This window comes from Podarcis raffonei, chromosome 16 (assembly GCF_027172205.1).
Source record: "Podarcis raffonei isolate rPodRaf1 chromosome 16, rPodRaf1.pri, whole genome shotgun sequence".
NCBI lineage: Eukaryota > Metazoa > Chordata > Lepidosauria > Squamata > Lacertidae > Podarcis > Podarcis raffonei.
The window spans coordinates 8894825-8913237 of record NC_070617.1 but is presented as its reverse complement, the minus strand read 5'-3'; the positions used below and the strand labels follow the sequence as shown (position 1 = coordinate 8913237).

Here is an 18413-nt window from a genome sequence, read left to right as displayed (position 1 = left end):
CCCTTCCTGGTTTTTCTCAGGCCCCCGAAAGCCAAGGCACGGCGTTTTTGATACTGGTGGGAGCCAGGAAAAAAGGAGGAGAATTTGCCTTGTTGGCAATTTCCTCCTCCTTTTAAGAAAAAGATGCCCAGAGATTTCAGCACAGAGTGCTCTGCTGTCGGTCAGGGATGCATTTCAGAAGAGGAGTCCAGAACGGGGGTCAGCAAACTTTTTCAGCAGGGGGCCGGTCCACTGTCCTTCATACCTTGTGGCTGGCCTGACTATATTTTGAAAAAAATATATAAATGAATGAATTCCTATGCCCCACAAATAACCCAGAGATGCATTTTAAAGAAAAGCACACATTCTACTCATGTAAACACACACTGATTCCCGGACCGTCCGCGGGCCGGATTTAGAAGGCGATTGGGCCAGATCTGGCCCCCGGGCCTTAGTTTGCCTACCCATGGCCCAGAAGGATCAGGTCAAACTTTGACCGTCAAAGGCCCATCTTGTCCAGCATCCTCTTCTCCCAGTGGCCGACCCAATGTCCCAACAGGAAGCCCACAAGCAGGACCCGGGTTCAGGAGCTGCTTGCCCCATCTGTGTTTTCCAGCAGCTAGGATTCAGAAACATTACTGCCTTTGACTGTGGAGGGGAGGACATAGGGAGATCCTAGCCATTGTGGCTAGCAGGCATTAATAGCCTTCTCTGTGTATTTGCCTAGCTCTATCCCTGCCTCTTGTGGTGGTGAGTTCCATAGTTCAACTATGCCTTGTGTGAATAAGGACTTCCTTTGACCTGTCTGGAATCTTCCAACGTTCATTGGATGTCCCCATGTTCTAGTTGCGGGTGTTGGTCTGCCGTAGTTGAAACAAAATTAAAAAAAATCCTTCCAGTAGCACCTTAAAGGTAAAGGGGCCCCTGACCATTAGGTCCAGTCGTGACCGACTCTGGGGTTGCGACGCTCATCTCGTTTTATTGGCCGAGGGAGCCGGCGTACAGCTTCCGGGTCATGTGGCCAGCATGACTAAGCCGCTTCTGGCGAACCAGAGCAGCACATGGAAATGCCGTTTACCTTCCCGCCGGAGTGGTACCTATTTATCTACAAGCACTTTGTGCTTTCGAACTGCTAGGTTGGCAGGAGCAGGGACCAAGCAATGGGAGCTCACCCTGTCGCGGGGATTCAAACCGCCGACCTTCTGATCGGCGAGTCCTAGGCTCTGTGGTTTAACCCACAGCGCCACCCGCATCCCACCTTAGAGACCAGCCAAGTTTGTTATTGGTACCGTATGAGCTGTATCTGAAGAAGTGTGCATGCACACGAAAGCTCATACCAATAACAAACTTAGTTGGTCTCTAAGGTGCTACTGGAAGGAATTTTCCCATGTTCTAGGGTTATGAGAGAGGGAGAAAACCCATCCCCTTTCTCGACGCCATGCATATTAGCATAAATTGCTTTTGTGTCATCTCTCTCTCAGATTTTCTATCTAAAACTAATAAATTCCAAGTGCTGCAATCTTTCCTCCTAGGGGAGCTGTTTCATCCACTTGATCATTTTGTTGTCCTTTTTCTGAGCTATGTAATATCCCTCTAATTGTTGTAACCTGCCCTGGGACATCAACATCATCATCATCATCAACAACAACAACAACAATAATAATAACAATGGACAAGATCCAAGTGCAACAGCAGCTCTCCCTTCAGTTCCCAGCTACTGGTATTCAGAGGCATGCTGAGGGAGAACATAGTCTCTTCTTCCATAAACTCATGTCATCTTCTCCAAAGCTAGTCAACTTGTTCGCCATTATTTATCTTGCAGGGGTGAATTCTAGAGTGAATTCTGAATGGAGCCTTCCCATTCAGAGGCAGTCTACCTCTGAATAGTGGATGCTGGGGGAAGAACTGCGGGCAGTCAGAGAACATACAAAGATAAGAAGAGCCCTTCTAGATCAGGCCAGGGGTGAGGCTCTAATGCAAAATGGCTGCCCTTCCACCGAAAGAGCAGAAAAGAGCAGAGGAACGTAAAGTTGTTGGGGGGAGATAATCTATTCATTTGTTGTTGTTGTTCATAAATGAACATGTTTGAAACCCTTTCTTCTTTTCTCAGCACTGTTCCATATTGGTTGTTATATCACCTGTCACTGGTGTGCTGCTGCTGTAGGTTAGAAAACATTTTCCCCCCCTGAACCCAGGAATCATTTTGAATTACTGCAGCCAGCTATAATATGCATAGCCACAAATGAAAAGGCATAACTCAATGCTGGCTGGCAAATTCTTTAACCGTCTTTATGGAATAAAAAGGAATACAGTGGTACCTGAGGTTACACATGCTTCAGGTTACATACGCTTCAGGTTACAGACTCCGCTAACACAGAAATAGTGCTTCAGGTTAAGAACTTTGCTTCAGGATGAGAACAGAAATCGTGCTCTGGTGGCGCGGCGGCAGCGGGAGACCCCATTAGCTAAAGTGGTGCTTCAGGTTAAGAACAGTTTCAGGTTAAGTACGGACTTCTGGAACGAATTAAGTACTTAACCTGAGGTACCGCTGTACAAGGAAAATACACAGCAAAACCAACAGAGCATTAAAGAGGAGGATCCTGGCGTGCCTCCCCATAATTGTACCAGAAGAGACTTAACCTGTTGAATTTCTGCCTGCTATACAGCACAAGAGCCCTGTTTCCCCCCATGCCAACCAAAGCCTAGGTTGCCATCCTGTACCAGCTTACCTGGGAGTAGGCCCCATTAAGAGACTTCTAAGTAGACATGCCATACCTTTGTAACACAAGTTTTTTAAAACAGTGCCTGGTGTTTAGCTCCTGCACAGAAAGAGGCATGCCTGAGCCTCTTTGTAAAGTTTTCAGATTTGCTTTTTGGTGAGCGAGGGGGATTTTTACATTAAAAAAAAAATCATTATACTACCTTTATTGTATAGTAGTATTTTCAGAAAGTAACTTCTATTTCTATGGGTTCCAAGCTGTTTTTGGACTACAACTCCCATCATCCCTAGCTAGCAGGACCAGTGGTCAGGGATGATGGGAATTGTAGTCCAAAAAAACAGCTGGACACCCAAGTTTGGGAAACACTGGGTTAGACGCTTGGAAGTCGGAAGACCTTCTCGCTGATCTGGCGTAGATCACTTGAGCTTCTGTCTGCTGTAGATAATGTGTGAACACTGGTGGTATTTTTTTTTAATGTGTTTATACGGCCATTGCATCAATGCTCTGTGCTATCCAAAAAGGAACCTCCTTTGTAGACTGGTCCAGGCTTTGGTGGATGGTGTGGAGGTTGCCGAAATGCAGGTGGAATTTCTCCCCAGGGGCTCCTCCCTGCTTGGCTCCAGGTGATGCAGATGTTATTGATGTGTCTCAGGTAAAGGTCAGGCCTCTGGGGGAGACGAGGCAAGAGAGCTTTGTTCCGAATCAGACATGTGATTGAATTCTGGCACTCTGCAAAAGCACCCATAGCGTTGCGATGCCGCTCGTGTTCCCGAACCTGAAATTATTGCGGGTTGGCATAGAAAGTTGGTGGAGGAAATATGGGAAGGCCGGGAGGGGGGAATGAATGGTTGTGTAATTACAAGTCTGCAACAAAATGTTGCTGCGTTCTGTTCAGCAGCTCTGTTCCTACTCTCCCTGGTTTTCCACTCTTGAACCCCCCCCCCCGGCATTTAGCATTCTGTGCTCATTGGTTTCTCCCACACTGCAAACGGGTTTTCCCATCTCCAGATCTTTTTATTGTTACAGAATGGGTATAGCTCAGTGGTAGAGGATCTGCCTTGCATGCAGAAGGCTCTGGGTTCAATCCCAGGGACGTCTGGGAATGTCCCCTGCCTGAAATGATGAGGAGCCTCTGCCTGTCAGTACAGTGGTACCTCGGGTTAAGTACTTAATTTGTTCCGGAGGTCCGTTCTTAACCTGAAGCACCATTTTAGCTCATGGGGCCTCCTGCTGCTGCCGCGCTGCTGGAGCACGATTTCTGTTCTCATTCTGAAGCAAAGTTCTTAACCTGAAGCACTATTTCAGGGTTAGCGGAGTCTGTAACCTGAAGTGTATGTAACCCAAAGCGTATGTAACCCCAGCTACCACTGTATAGACAACACTAAGCTAGGTGGGCCAAGGGAGTGTAAGATTGGCAACAGAAGGTAATGGAATACTCAGAAATACAGTGGTACCTTGGGTTACATATGCTTCAGGTTACATACGCTTCAGGTTACAGACTCTGCCAACCCAGAAATAGTGCTTCAGGTTAAGAAGTTTGCTTCAGGATGAGAACAGAAATCGTATAGCGGCAGTGGGAGGCCCCATTAGCTAAAGTGGTGCTTCAGGTTAAGAACAGTTTCAGGTTAAGTACGGACCTCTGGAACGAATTAAGTACTTAACCCGAGGTACCACTGTAGCTAAATTAACAGGGAAAATCCGACAACAGGGCGATGAAACATTTCAAAAAGAATGGAAAAAATATATGCTGTACATAGGAAAGATATGTGTGAAATAGAGAAACCAGTAGAATTGAAACAAACCCCATAATGTGCAATACAAATAACTTTATTGGAAAAATAACAACAATAAGAAGTAAAATGTACAATGTGATCAAAGTAATCTATAGTTGCAAATGATATATAGATAGACAATAAGAATTGTATATATAGAAGGATTTATTCATCTACAGACATTTTATGGACAAATGTGGAAGCAGAATAACAATATATAAAATATATAAAAATATATAAAATGGATAAAGATAATGCGAAAAATTTAGAGGTGATATAAATAAGTCAGAAGAAGGAAGGAGGGAAGTCAGCTCTTAGGAGCAAGTACAAATGTAAAATGTAATATAATATGAATGTGTAATATGAAATTTGTAAAACTAATAAAGATTATATTGGGGGGGGGAAGCTAGGTGGGCCCAAGGGTCTGTGAAAATTATAAGGCAGCTTCCTTCGTATGAACTGCACTACCTTTTAAGATGTGTTAGTTTGCACTAGGGAAGTTTCTGGTGACACTTGTCCACTGCGAGAAGCAATTTCATCTTGTCTTCTTTGCCAACTTCTGTGAATCCTGCTCAGACAGTTACTTTTATCTGTCTTCAAGGGCTGGGCTAGGAAGCTGTGTGTTTCCAGACTCTGGGCTTTGCACAAAGCCAAGGATTAGCTTTGGAAAGGAGCTGGGTCATTAAAAGTCTGCAAGGTTGCCTAACCTCATCTATGCTTGCTGGACTTCTCCAAACTGCAGAACTGGTCTCAGGGCAGTTGACAACGTAAAATCACTATGTTGTTGCTGTTGTTTAGTCGTGTCCGACTCTTTGTGACCCCGTGGACCAGAGCACGCCAGGCACTCCTTTCTTCCACTGTCTCCCACAGTTTGGTCAAACTCATGCTGGTAGCTTCAAGAACACTGTCCAACCATCTCGTCCTCTGCCATCCCCTTCTCCTTGTGCCCTCCATCTTTCCCAGCATCAGGGTCTTTTCAGGGAGTCTTCTATTCTCATGAGGTGGCCAAAGTCTTGGAGCCTCAGCTTCAGGATCTGTCCTTCCAGGGAGCACTCAGGGCTGATTTCCTTCAGAATGGATAGGTTTGATCTTCTTGCAGTCCATGGGACTCTCAAGAGTCTCCTCCAGCACCATAATTCAAAAGCATCAATTCTTTGGCGATCGGCCTTCTTGATGGTCCAGTTCTCACTTCCATACATCACTAAAATCACAATACAAAAACACAAAATACATAACAATACAAAATTACCTCATCATTAGGCTGAGCTTAATCTCACCAAAGCTTAGTAGAATTAAATACAGCCTTTTGCTTCTCCAAAGTCCTGTTTTGCTCATGCAAGGGATGTGTTCCACGTTTGTAAGCAGTTGATCTTTTAGTGTGGCTGCACCTGCACTTTGGAACTCCCTGCCTGTTGACACCAGGCTGTATTCTTTCTGGTACCTACTAAAAGCGTTTTGTTTTTTTTAAAAAAAGCAAAAGCCCATCCAGACACGTAGAGCATGGAGATTGAGGTTTTCATCTGGTTTTTAGCTCATCGTTGCCTTTAACTTTTAAAAAGGGTTTTCAATTGTTGTTTTTAAATGTTTACAGATAACTTCATTGTACAACATTGATTATAAACCAGTTTGGTGTTGTTGTTTTTTAAATCAATTAATGGAATTAATATGCCACTTGATTGTGTGTGTTGCCACAATCAAGTGGCATATTAATTTTATGAAATACAGTGGTACCTGGGTTTACAAACTTAATCTGTTCCTGAAGTCCGTTCTTAAACCAAATCCATTCTTAAAACAAGGCGCGCTTTCCCTAATGAGGCTTCCCGCCGCCGATGCCCTTCCACTGTTTGGCTTCCGTTCGTAGACCGAGGTAAGTTTTGCAAACTGGGGCACTACTTCCAGTTTTGCAGAGTTCGTAAACAGGACTGTTCGTAAACGGAGGTACCACGATAAATGGATAAGAGTCAAGTGGGTTGTTTGGTGACTGGGTTTGTTTGTGAGAAGGTGGGGTTAGTCTGGATTGAGTTTTGGCTCCCAGCAGAAGGTGCAGGATTTAATTTGGGCCAAAGCTGAAACTGAAGTCAAACCCCAGAACTATTTGTTGGGTGCCCCCTACTTCAGCGCTGCATGTAAAGTGTGTGGGATCAGGACCCTCCCCTCCCACCCATTAGATTTCGTATAAGCATTAGAGAACAAGCTGTGCTATTATAAAGACTAAGGCATTAGAAGCAAATTATAGAGAATATTGTAGAGATTAAGACTTAAACCATATTTTAACTGCTGCCATAACTGTATTGTTTATCATTATATTGATTGATAACAAACTTAATTTTATTGTGTTTCTGATTTGTTTAGTACGGTATGTGAGCCTGGTCTGGGACAGTAATAAATTCAGTTCAAATTCAAACGTTAAGAACATCGAAAGAGCCCTGCTGGATCAGGTGTTGGACAAAAGATTCCTGCATTTCAGGGGGTTGGACTAGATGACTCTCGTGGTCCCTTCCTACTCGACGATTCTATGATATTTCCTTGATAATCTCAGGCCAAAGGCCCGCCTAGTCCAGCATCCTGTTCTCCCATTGGTCAAGCAGATGCTCCCGGACCTGAGTGCGATACTGTTCTCTCTAATTGTCATTTTCAGTAACTGGTTTGTTGTTGTTTAGTCGTGTCCGACTCTTCGTGACCCCCTGGACCAGAGCACTCCAGGCACTCCTGTTTTCCACTGCCTCCCGCAGTTTGGTCAAACTCATGCTGGTAGCTTCGAGAACACTGTCCAACCATCTCATCCTCTGTCGTCCCCTTCTCCTTGTGCCCTCCATCTTTCCCAACATCAGCGTCTTTTCCAGGGAGTCTTCTCTTCTCATGAGGTGGCCAAAGTATTGGAGCCTCAGCTTCAGGATCTGTCCTTCCAGTGAGCACTCAGGGCTGATTTCCATCAGAATGGATAGGTTTGATCTTCTTGCAGTCCATGAGACTCTCAAGAGTCTCCTCCAGCACCAGAATTCAAAAGCACCCATTCTTTGGCGATCAGCCTTTTTGATGGTCCAGCTCTCACTTCCATACATCACTACTGGGAAAACCATGGCTTTAACTATACGGACCTTTGTCGGCAAGGTGATGTCTCTGCTTTTTAAAATGCTGTCTAGCAGTAAGTACTACTTAGCGGCAAATATTTCTGGGGTGAGCTGTCCCTGGCAATGAGTGGCGGATTCTGGAGTTAACACCTGCCTGAGTTAAAGCTCCTTAACAGGCAAGGGAATCCTTGCCATGCATGACAGCACTCCCCCCCCCCCACTCTTTCATTAATTAGCATTTCACTCTGGGCAATTCCAAATGGGTTTCCTCTCTGAATTGCAATGCAATCCCACCACAGCCCCAAGAGAGACTTAAAAAGGGAGTGTTTGTGGTTGGGAAAGCCAGGCATTTAAGCTTCTGGCATGGAGTGTGGTGTGTATTTATTTATGCTGCTTTATTTTTTTTTTATATGCCTGTTGTCTTTGTCCATGGAGTTTTCTTGGCAAGGATACTGGAGTGGCTTGCCGGTTCCTCCTCCAGGTGGATCACGTTTGGTCAAAACTCTCCACTATGACCTGTTCATCTTGTGTGCCCTGCTCGGCGTAGTTCATAGCTTCTCTGAGTTCTTCAAGCCCCTTTGCCACGGCAAGGCAGTGATCCATGATTGTGGGAGGTAGTGGAGGACAGGAGTGCCTGGCGTGCTCTGGTCCATGGGGTCACGAAGAGTCGGACACGACTAAAAGACTAAACAACAATATTTTTTTTGAGTTTTTACAGAATTTATTTGACTGGAATGCAACACAACAGTACAATCTCCATATATTTTCTGCCAGGATAATTTAATTTCTGTTAAAATCCACTGCTGGCTCACTTCTTGCCAGCCCCAACATTTGCTTTAGCTGTTCTTTGCTTTATTTATGCAACGAGAGAGGAGGGGAAAGGTTGTTGGTGTGGCATGAGGATGCCCAATTGTCCTTGATTTGATTGGCTTCCATTATGCTTTGGGGGCAGGTGGGCAGTATTGAGTAAGAGGCATTTGGTAGTCCCTCCTGCTCTGTATTATTATTATTATTATTATTAATTATTATTATTATTATTATTATTATCACCTCCCCCCCTTAATAAGATTTTCAAAAAACAAAATACAATATAAAACCAAACTAATCTAAACAAATATGAAGTGGGGAGGGGAAAGAGTACAGTGGTACCTCGGGTTACAGACACTTCAGGTTACAGACTCCGCTAACCCAGAAATATTACCTCGGGTTAAGAACTTTGCTTCAGGATGAGAACAGAAATCGTGCTCCGGCGGCGCGGCGGCAACAGGAGGCCCCATTAGCTAAAGTGGTGCTTCAGGTTAAGAACAGTTTCAGGTTAAGAACGGACCTCCGGAACGAATTAAGTTCTTAACCCGAGGTACCACTGTAATACAAAGTCCTTTTTCACAGGTAAATCTTAACTTGACCCACACAGAGAAAGGTGAATATATACATTACCAAAAAAATGTTATCGTAGTTAAGCAGACCTTAACCTAATACGGTATTTATCGCTGAATTTGTCCATGGAAAGTCTACGTTTGTCCACAGCTTGTTCATGTGTAGTGAGTTTGTATATACCTTCAATCTATTTGTTAAAGGGAACTGAATTTTTTATTTTCCCTGTTCATCAATACCTCTCTTTTTGCCGTAGTACTGTAATGCTCCTATAAACAGTCATGGTTTCCCCCAGAGAATTCTGGGAGCTGCCTTTCGTTACACTTGCAGAGAGTCGTTAGAAAAGCCCCGTTCCTCTCCCAGAACTACATTTCCCAGAGTTTTTTGTGAAGAGGGACTAATTGTTAAACAATTATGGAAACGATAGCTCTGTGATGGGGCCTATTGGGGCCTCCTGACAACTTTCCTCACCCTTAACAGCCATGGCTGCCCCCAGAGAATTCTGGGAGTTGGTGTTCATTCAGTTTAGGAGAGCCCTAATTCCCAGAGTTATCTGGAGTGAGGAGAAGGTCTATGATTTAACCTCTCTGGGGACTATAGCTTTAGGAGAGGAACGGAGGGGGGGGGTCCCCTAAACATTTCTCGGCACCCTTAAACTACAGCTCCCAGAATCCTCTGGGGGAAGCCATGAGGTATCATAGTGCTTTAAATGAATGTTGTAGATGTGGCCTTCCACTCTGCTCTCTCTTCCCCTGCTGCCAACTTAGCATCAGGGAAGACTAATTAGGTACCTCTGGACTTAGGATGGGGTTGCCATGGAAACCCGGTGGCAACGCTCACATGTTGTTGGGTGGAGAGCCCGTCTCCGAGAAATAGATCCATTCTGTTGTTGTTTGGGGTAGAGGGAGGACGGATGTCAAGAGAGATCAGTGGCATTTCCCCCCCTCTGTGGGTTTCTGTGTGTATGTAATGGAGCCCCAGGCAGGAAGGGCCGAGTTGCTGGCTGGCGGTTGGCCCAAGGCCTCTGGCTCCCTTTAAATAGACTACAGCTGCCTTGCAGATAGGCAGGCACGAAAACTTTCCAAGGGGGGAGCCCAGACGCGTCTCTTGGTCACGATGATGGCGGAGGGTGGGAAATAATAGTCTGCATTTCTCACACACAATCCCATTAATATACCTGCAGGAAATCTCGACTCCCCCCCCCTCTCCAATGGGGAATATTTCCTGCAGGTGTATTAATGTGATTATCTGTGAGAAATGCAGGTTGTAATTAAGTATTGGTTTCCTATACACACAATGGAAGATCTCCACCTTATTGGCCAGGGGGCATCCTCCCTGCTCTGTGGGGACAAAGGTTGCCTAAGAGCCCACTTGAATCGAGTCCCCACTCTTTCTGGCCCTGCATCCTGTTTCTCACACTGGTCCTCCGGCCCGATGTCTCCAGGAAATGGACAAGTAGAGACTATTGAGGTGAAGAAGAAGGGGGCAGAGGCCGGAGAGAGAACTGTGAGTTGGAAAGGGTGTCTTTTCTTTCCATCTTCTTCAGTATCTGCTAGGAAACGCGCCAAACTTTGGTACTTGGAACTGGGTGTGGACTGTGCGGCTGCCTGCTGAATGGGACACAGATATGGGCAGTCTTGAGGGTTCTGCGGAGAGCGGGAGGGTGGGGGGGTAGATGGGGGGGGGACTATGAGTGTCAGCCAGGAGGCTGAGAGGGAAGGTGCATCCAAAGTTTGTTTATAGTTTATAGTTGGTTTATAGTTATTGGTTCATAGTTATTAGTAATTTTGTATTAATGTAACATTTTAATAAGCTAACTATGCATTTTTTAATACTTGTTGTTTCAGTTGTCTGTTGTTGTTTTAGTCGGTACATTGCTTAGAATTACACACACACACTGCTTTTTTTCCTGGGGGTACGCATGCCCCTAAACATTTTGTGAATCTAAGTTTGGCCTCATTGAGGGGCAGTATTTCAATATGAGTAGGAAAATGAGAGTACTCCTAAACATTTTTAAAGAAAAAAAGCAGTGTAGATGTGTGTGTACATATATACATATACAGATATAAGTTTATATATTTATGGGGCAGTATAGAAATTGTGTAAATAACAATAATAATTATTATCCCGTGTAGCCCTAAGTTAAGGTCACTTATGCTTGACCCCAGTGCTTTTTTTCTTAAGAAATGTTTAGGGATATTCTCACTTTGACTCAAGAAAATCACCATTTTATAGTTCAAATCGGGAGAAATAAATACAGCAAATGGACAAAAGTACAAAGATTCACCAAATGTTTAGGGGGGAATGCTTACCCCTGCGTCCCCCCCCCCAGAAAAAAAACACTGTTTGAACCTATCCACTCACAAAAGGGAGGTATTGGCACATCTTGAGGGAATCACCAGAAGAACCCAAAAAAAGATGAAAAAACTTTTCGTGGAAAAAAACCCTAAACTCAGTGAGGATTCATTGTTCTCAATGTCCATTGAATGTTAAACATCTGCTGGGGAGAAACTGGGGCAGGACGGAATGGAGTATCGTGGAGTGGGGCATGGCTGGGTGACTGGCAGACATCCTTTTACAGGAATGCCCCACACTGCGATGACATTCTGCTGCCAGCCCTGCCCGCCCATCTCTTCTAACCCTTGCCGTTTTCTCCCTCCCCTCCCCGCCCCGCCAGCTCTTCGTGATTGACAATGGTGCCGACGACTGGCGGATCGCCATGACCTACGAACGTATCCTCTACATCAGCCTGGAGATGCTGGTGTGCGCCATTCACCCCATCCCTGGGGAGTACAAGTTTTTTTGGACGGCCCGGCTGGCCTTCTCGTACACGCCTTCGCGGGCGGAGGCGGACGTGGACATTATCCTCTCCATCCCCATGTTCCTGCGTCTCTACTTGATCGCCCGGGTCATGCTCTTGCACAGCAAACTCTTCACGGACGCTTCGTCCCGCAGCATCGGGGCCCTCAACAAGATCAACTTCAACACCCGCTTCGTCATGAAGACCCTCATGACCATCTGCCCCGGGACTGTCCTCCTGGTCTTCAGCATCTCCTTGTGGATCATTGCTGCCTGGACGGTGCGTGTGTGTGAGAGGTGAGCTCGCGAGTCGCGCACGGAGACGCAGGGGGTGTGCCGTAGGGAGGTGCCTCTTGTGTGTGTCCGGCTGGGGGCTGATGGGAGTTGGGATCCAGGAATACTCATTGAACTACAACTCCCATCATCCCTGTCTATTGGGCGTGCTGTCTGGGACTGATGGGAGTTGGGACCCAGGAATATTCAATGAACTACAACTCCCATCACCCCTGTCTATTGGCCTTGCTGTCTGGGACTTATTGGAGTTGGGATCCAGGAATATTCATTGAACTACAACTCCCATCATCCCTGTCTATTGGGCGTGCTGTCTGGGACTGATGGGAGTTGGGACCCAGGAATATTCAATGAACTACAACTCCCATCACCCCTGTCTATTGGCCTTGCTGTCTGGGACTTATTGGAGTTGGGATCCAGGAATATTCATTGAACTACAACTCCCATCATCCCTGTCTATTGGCCGTGCTGTCTGGGACTTATAGGAGTTGGAATCCAGGAATATTCAATGAACTACAACTCCCATCACCCCTGTCTATAGGCCGTGCTGCCTGGGGCTGATGGGAGTTGGAATCCAGTGAAATTTGGAGGCCTATAGGTGCGACCACTCCTGCCAAGGGCCTATATTTGTGTGAGGAGGGGAAAGGTTATTCTATGAGCTGAAAAGATGGATGTTGGTAAATCATTCCTCTGCAACCTGGGCCATTCTGCACCATACAGTTCAAGCACGTTGACAGCCATTGTTTCTCACAAGGATTTTTGGGAACTGCCATTTGTTAAGGGCACTGAGAGTTCCCTATTCCCCTCACAGAGCGGCAGTTCCTAGAGTGGTTTTAACCATCCATGCTTCTTCCCAGGGAACTCTGGGAATTGTAGCTCGGGTGTGTGTGGGATAAGGGACCCCCTGACTCTCCCTTGACAAACAACAGCTCCCATGGTGCTTTCGCTGAAGCCATGATTGTTCAAAGTAGTACGATACTGCTTTAAATGTGTAGTGCCGATGGGGGTTGCCTGCCCTAGGCATTTGAAGCTCTTATGATACCACTTTGTCGTGGCTTTTCCTGTAGAATCCTGGGAGCTGCAGTTTGTTAAGGATGTTGCGAGTTGTCAGGAGAGCCTTATTCCTGTCCCAGAGCTCCAGTTCCCAGAGTTCTCTGGGAGGAAGGCTTGATTGTTAAACCACCGTGAATTGTAATTCTGTGAGGGGAATACGCAGCTCGCCTAACAACTCTCGGCACTTTTAGGCACCCGGCACAGTTCCCAGTATTCTTTGAAGGAACCACGACTAGTACCAGTGCTTTATTGATATGGTTTTGTGTGTGCCAGCATGCAGCTCTGCCACCCAGCAACTACAAAAAGTCAACATTTGTGCACTCCTTTTGTTTCGTTGCTTTGCATAAGTTCTGCTGGGGTTTTTTGCCACTCACAAAGTGATAAGGGCACAGAAGGGAAGAGCTGTGGTTCATGGGTAGAGCGCTTGCATGCAGAAGAACCTAAGAAGTACAAAAAGCCCGTCTAGTCCACTGTTCTCACGGTGGCCAAACACATGCCCGGAGGAAACATGCAAGCAGGACCCGAATGCAATAACACTTTGCGCTTCTGTGGCTTCCACCGGCTTCATGGGCTTGCTGATTGGAATGTCGACGGTTCGAATCCCCAGGATGAAGTGAGCTCCTGTTGCTCTGTCCCAGCTCCTGCCAACCTAGCAGTTCGAAAGCATGCCAGTGCAAGTAGATAAATAGGTACCGCTGCGGCGGGAAGGTAAACGGCATTTCCGTGCGCTCTGGTTTTCGTCACGATGTTCTGCTGCGCCAGAAGTGGTTTAGTCATGCTGGGCACATGACCCGGAAAGCTGTCTGTGGACAAACACCGGCTTCCTTGGCCTGAAAGCGAGATGAGTGCCGCAACCCCATAGTCACCAGGGGTCCTTTACCTTTTTTCCTTATTGAGAAGCACAGCTGCCTCTGACTGTGGAGGCAGAGCACAACCATTGTGGAAATAATAATAATAATAATAATAATAATAATAATAATAATAAATATTTTTTTATTTGTATCCTGCCCTCCCCAGCTGAGCCGTGCTCAGAGCAGCTAACATCATAAAAACAACACAATATGCATAAAAACAGACATCAATTAATTAAGATACATCTTAAAATTAATTCAGACAAGTTAAAATCTGGGCAGGTGGCAATTAAAGTGGTACCTCGGGTTACATACGCTTCAGGTTACAGACTCCGCTAACCCAGAAATAGTGCTTCAGGTTAAGAACTTTGCTTCAGGATGAGAACAGAAATCGTGCTCCGGCAGCACGGCAGCAGCAGGAGGCCTCATTAGCTAAAGTGGTGCTTCAGGTTAAGAACAGTTTCAGGTTAAGAACGGACCTCCGGAACGAATTAAGTACTTAACCCGAGGTACCACTGTATCAGGTTGGAATTGAGAGTGGTTCAAGCTGGTCCCATGTCCAGTGCCCAGCATTTCCAGACTGGGCTGGAAAAGACTCCTGTTTGGGAAAGCTCTGGAGAGCAGCTTTCAGTCAGTGCAGGTCAAGGGTTGCCAACCTGGTGTTCTGCAGATGTTTTCAGACTGCAACTCTGATTATACCTGACCCTTGCGGGAGTTGGAGTCCAATGACATTCGTGTTTATCCAGATTTAGCCCCTCTTCTCTGACAACCACTCATGGGCCCATCGGTTCCCCAGCCAAAACTGGGCAGCGTTTGTTGGCCAGACCTTCCTGTCACAAAACCTCTGCCCCAAAGAGAGGTGGCACTGCCCGGCAACAGATGACTCAGGACGAACCAGCTGCCTCCCATTGGCAGGAGAGGCCTCTGGCGAGCAGAGCACGAGACAGGCGACCCCCGCCTGCTGCCATCAGCCCAGTTCCCGTTTTGACAGGCGATCGATTTAAAGCGGCAACTGCGTTTCTGCTCTTTTCACCCGTCCCCAGAAAACCTCACCCACCCACCAAAAAAAGACCTGTTGCCACGGGCAAAAGCTAACCCGCAGTTGAAGAAGACAAAAAAAAACCTCCCAAAGATGCGAGATTGTGTGTGCCAGTCTCCGAACCGTTTGCGAGGCTGGGTGCCAAGGAAGACTCACCACTGGTGGGCATTCCTGCAAAAATAATAATTAAGGGAAAGGACTGACTAAGCCTTGCCCCCACCCCAAACGCCCACGACCTCATTAGTGCCTGGCAAGCGATGGGAGCGGCTTAGAGGGTAGAATATACCCCTGTTGCCAGGCTCCCTAGCAGCCAGGCTCCCTGGGAAGTAGATGGAGAAGGGAGAGAAGAATGAAAAACTCAGTGAGCGGCGGATCTTTGCCAAGGTGGGGGAGGTTGGCAGGATGCCAGCGGGTGCCCTGCGGAACGCCAGATGCCAACAATTCTCTAGCTGCCAGCTTCTTTTACTCCCCCTTCGCCTTCCACACTGAGTAATCCGGTCCACCCTAATTCCACGTGTGTGTGCGTTTGAGAAGAAGAAGAAAAACGATTCATTCTCCTCTATCATCTATCTATCTATCATCTATCTATCTATCTATCTATCTATCATCTATCTATCTATCTATCATCTATCATCTATCTACAGTGGTACCTCGGGTTAAGTACTTAATATGTTCCGGAGGTCCGTTCTTAACCTGAAACTGTTCTTAACCTGAGGTACCACTTTAGCTAATGGGTCCTCCCGCTGCCGCCGTAGCACGATTTCTGTTTTCATCCTGAAGCAAAGTTCTTAACCCGAGGTAATATTTCTGGGTTAGCGGAGTCTGTAACCTGAAGCGTATGTAACCCGAGGTACCACTCTATCTATCTATCTATATCTATCTATCATCTATCATCTATCTATCTATCTATCTATCTATCTATCTATCTATCTATCATCTATCTATCTATCATCTATCTATCTATCTATCTATCTATCATCTATCTATCTATCATCTATCTATCTCTATCTATCTATCATCTATCTATCTATCTATCATCTATCTATCTATCTATCTATCTATCTATCTATCTATCTATATCTATATCTATCTATCTATCTATCTATCTATCTATCTATCTATCTATCTATCATCTAATCTGTACCCTGCCTTTTTTCTCTAAAGAGCTTGAGGTGGCCTACATGGCTCTCTCCCTTCTCATTTAATCTCCATGACAACCCTTTGAGGTAGGTTAGGCTGAGGGACTGTCTTAAAGTTGCGCCCAATGAACTTTTGTGGATGAGATGAAGGTTTGAACCCTGGTCTCCCAGGTCCTAGTCAGGTTGGATAGCTCAGTTGGTTTGAGCGTGGTGCTGATACCGTTGAGGTTGCAGCTTTGATCCCTGCAGGAGAAAGCTGCATATTCCTGCATTGCAGGGGGTCAGATGAGATTATCCTCGTGGTCCCTTCCAACTCTGGTTCTAGTCCGATGCTGTAACCACCACACCATGCTGGCTCCCCAGTGGATAATGTCTACCTGCCCTGTAAGAGGCAGTGGTAAGCTGGGCATTGCAGGCGTGGTGTGTGTTGTGCTCAGGTCCTGCTTGCAGGCTTTCCAAGAGGCAATTGGTTGGCCACTGGGAGAACTGGATCCTGGGACTAGATTGGCCATTGGCCTGATCCAGAAGAGCTGATCTAGGTTCTTAGGAAGCCCTTTAAGGGTCAACATCAACATCAACACAACAGTCATTTTGCAGATGCAATTCATGGCCACGTTGTTGTTGTTGTTTAGTTGTTTAGTCATGTCTGACTCTCCGTGACCCCATGGACCAGAGCACGCCAGGCACTCCTGTCTTCCACTGCCTCCCGCAGTTTGGTCAAACTCATGTTGGTAGCTTCAAGAACACTGTCCAGCCATGTCGCCCTCTGTCGTCCCCTTCTCCTTGTGCCCTCCATCTTTCCCAACATCAGTGTCTTCTCCAGGGAGTCTTCTCTTCTCATGAGGTGGCCAAAGTACTGGAGCCTCAGCTTCAGGATCTGTCCTTCCAGTGAGCACTCAGGGCTGATTTCATTAAGAATGGATGCGTTTGATCTTCTTGCAGTCCATGGGACTCTCAAGAGTCTCCTCCAGCACCAGAGTTCAAAAGCATCAATTCTTTGGCGATCAGCCTTCTTTATGGTCCAGCTCTCACTTCCATACATCACTAGTGGGAAAACCATAGCTTTAACTATACGGACCTTTCTTGGCAAGGTGATTTCTCTGCTTTTGTTATTGTTGTTAGGACACCCATTTAGGCTTCATTCCTGATGGTGAACAAACAGCAATCTTTAATCAGGACTACACCTGATAGGAAGCAGATGCTCCACCCCTGAGCTACATCCGTTCTGAGGAACATAGGGATCTGCCTTCTACTGAGTCCACCCAACTCAGTATTGTCCACACTGACTGGCAGCATCTCTCCAGGGTTCCAGGCAGGGACACTTCCCAGCCCTACGTGACAATGCTGGGGATTTTTCTGCATGCAAGGACCGTCTGCACGCAAGGCAGATGTTGTACCACAGGCAGAGTTGCAGCTGCAGGGAAAGGGTCAAGTTAAACACAGACATCCCATTCTACCTCTGTTTCTCTGCTTGCAAGGGGTCGATCTGTTCAGTGGTAGGGGAGGGGTGGAGTTTAACTTGACCCTCATCTCTTCCTCTTTGCAAAGGGGTGTGCGGGCAGCCTGGCTCTAGGAGGCTAGCATGCAGAAGCCTTGCTCTTTTTCCTTGGAAAGGAACCCCCACCCACTCAACATGCACCAAACGCAGTGTGCAGAGAAACTGTTTGTCGGGGGCCGACAGTGAGACAGTGTGCATGTGCGTGAGAATATGCATGCGCACGCCAAGGGTCCAGATATTTTCACCGAAAGCAGTAACAGCTCACATGAGAGCAACAACTGGCCTCCAACCAGACCCCCCCCATAAAAAACTCCCAAAGGGACAGAACAGAAATTTGGCTGCCGGTGCCAAGTGCAGATGGTGACAGCAGTCACGAAATTAAAAGACGCCTGCTTCTTGGGAGAAGGGCAATGACAGGCCTAGACAGCATCTTGAGAAGTAGAGACATCACCTTGCCAACAAAGGTTTGTATAGTTAAAGCTATGGTTTTCCCAGTAGTGATGTATGGAAGTGAGAGCTGGACCATAAAGAAGGCTGATCGCCGAAGAATTGATGCTTTTGAATTATGGTGCTGGAGGAGACTCTTGAGAGTCCCATGGACTGCAAGAAGATCAAACCGATCCATTCTGAAGGAAATCAGCCCTGAGTGCTCACTGGAAGGGCAGATTGTGAAGCTGAGGCTCCAGTACTTTGGCCACCTCATGAGAAGAGAAGACTCCCTGGAGAAGACCCTGATGTTGGGAAAGATGGAGGGCACAAGGAGAAGGGGGCGACAGAGGACGAGATGGTTGGATAGTGTTCTTGAAGCTACCAGCATGAGTTTGACC

General features: G+C 46.5%; 1 protein-coding gene across 1 annotated transcript in view; it reads left to right on the top strand.

The window, feature by feature from the left end:
• The window catches only part of KCNN3 (potassium calcium-activated channel subfamily N member 3), a 96082-nt gene that overhangs the window by 28203 nt on the left and 49466 nt on the right, over positions 1-18413 (top strand). The window contains exon 3 of the mRNA XM_053370163.1: positions 11594-12012. Coding sequence (XP_053226138.1) covers positions 11594-12012 — 419 coding nt within the window. The remainder of the gene's footprint in view (positions 1-11593; positions 12013-18413) is intronic.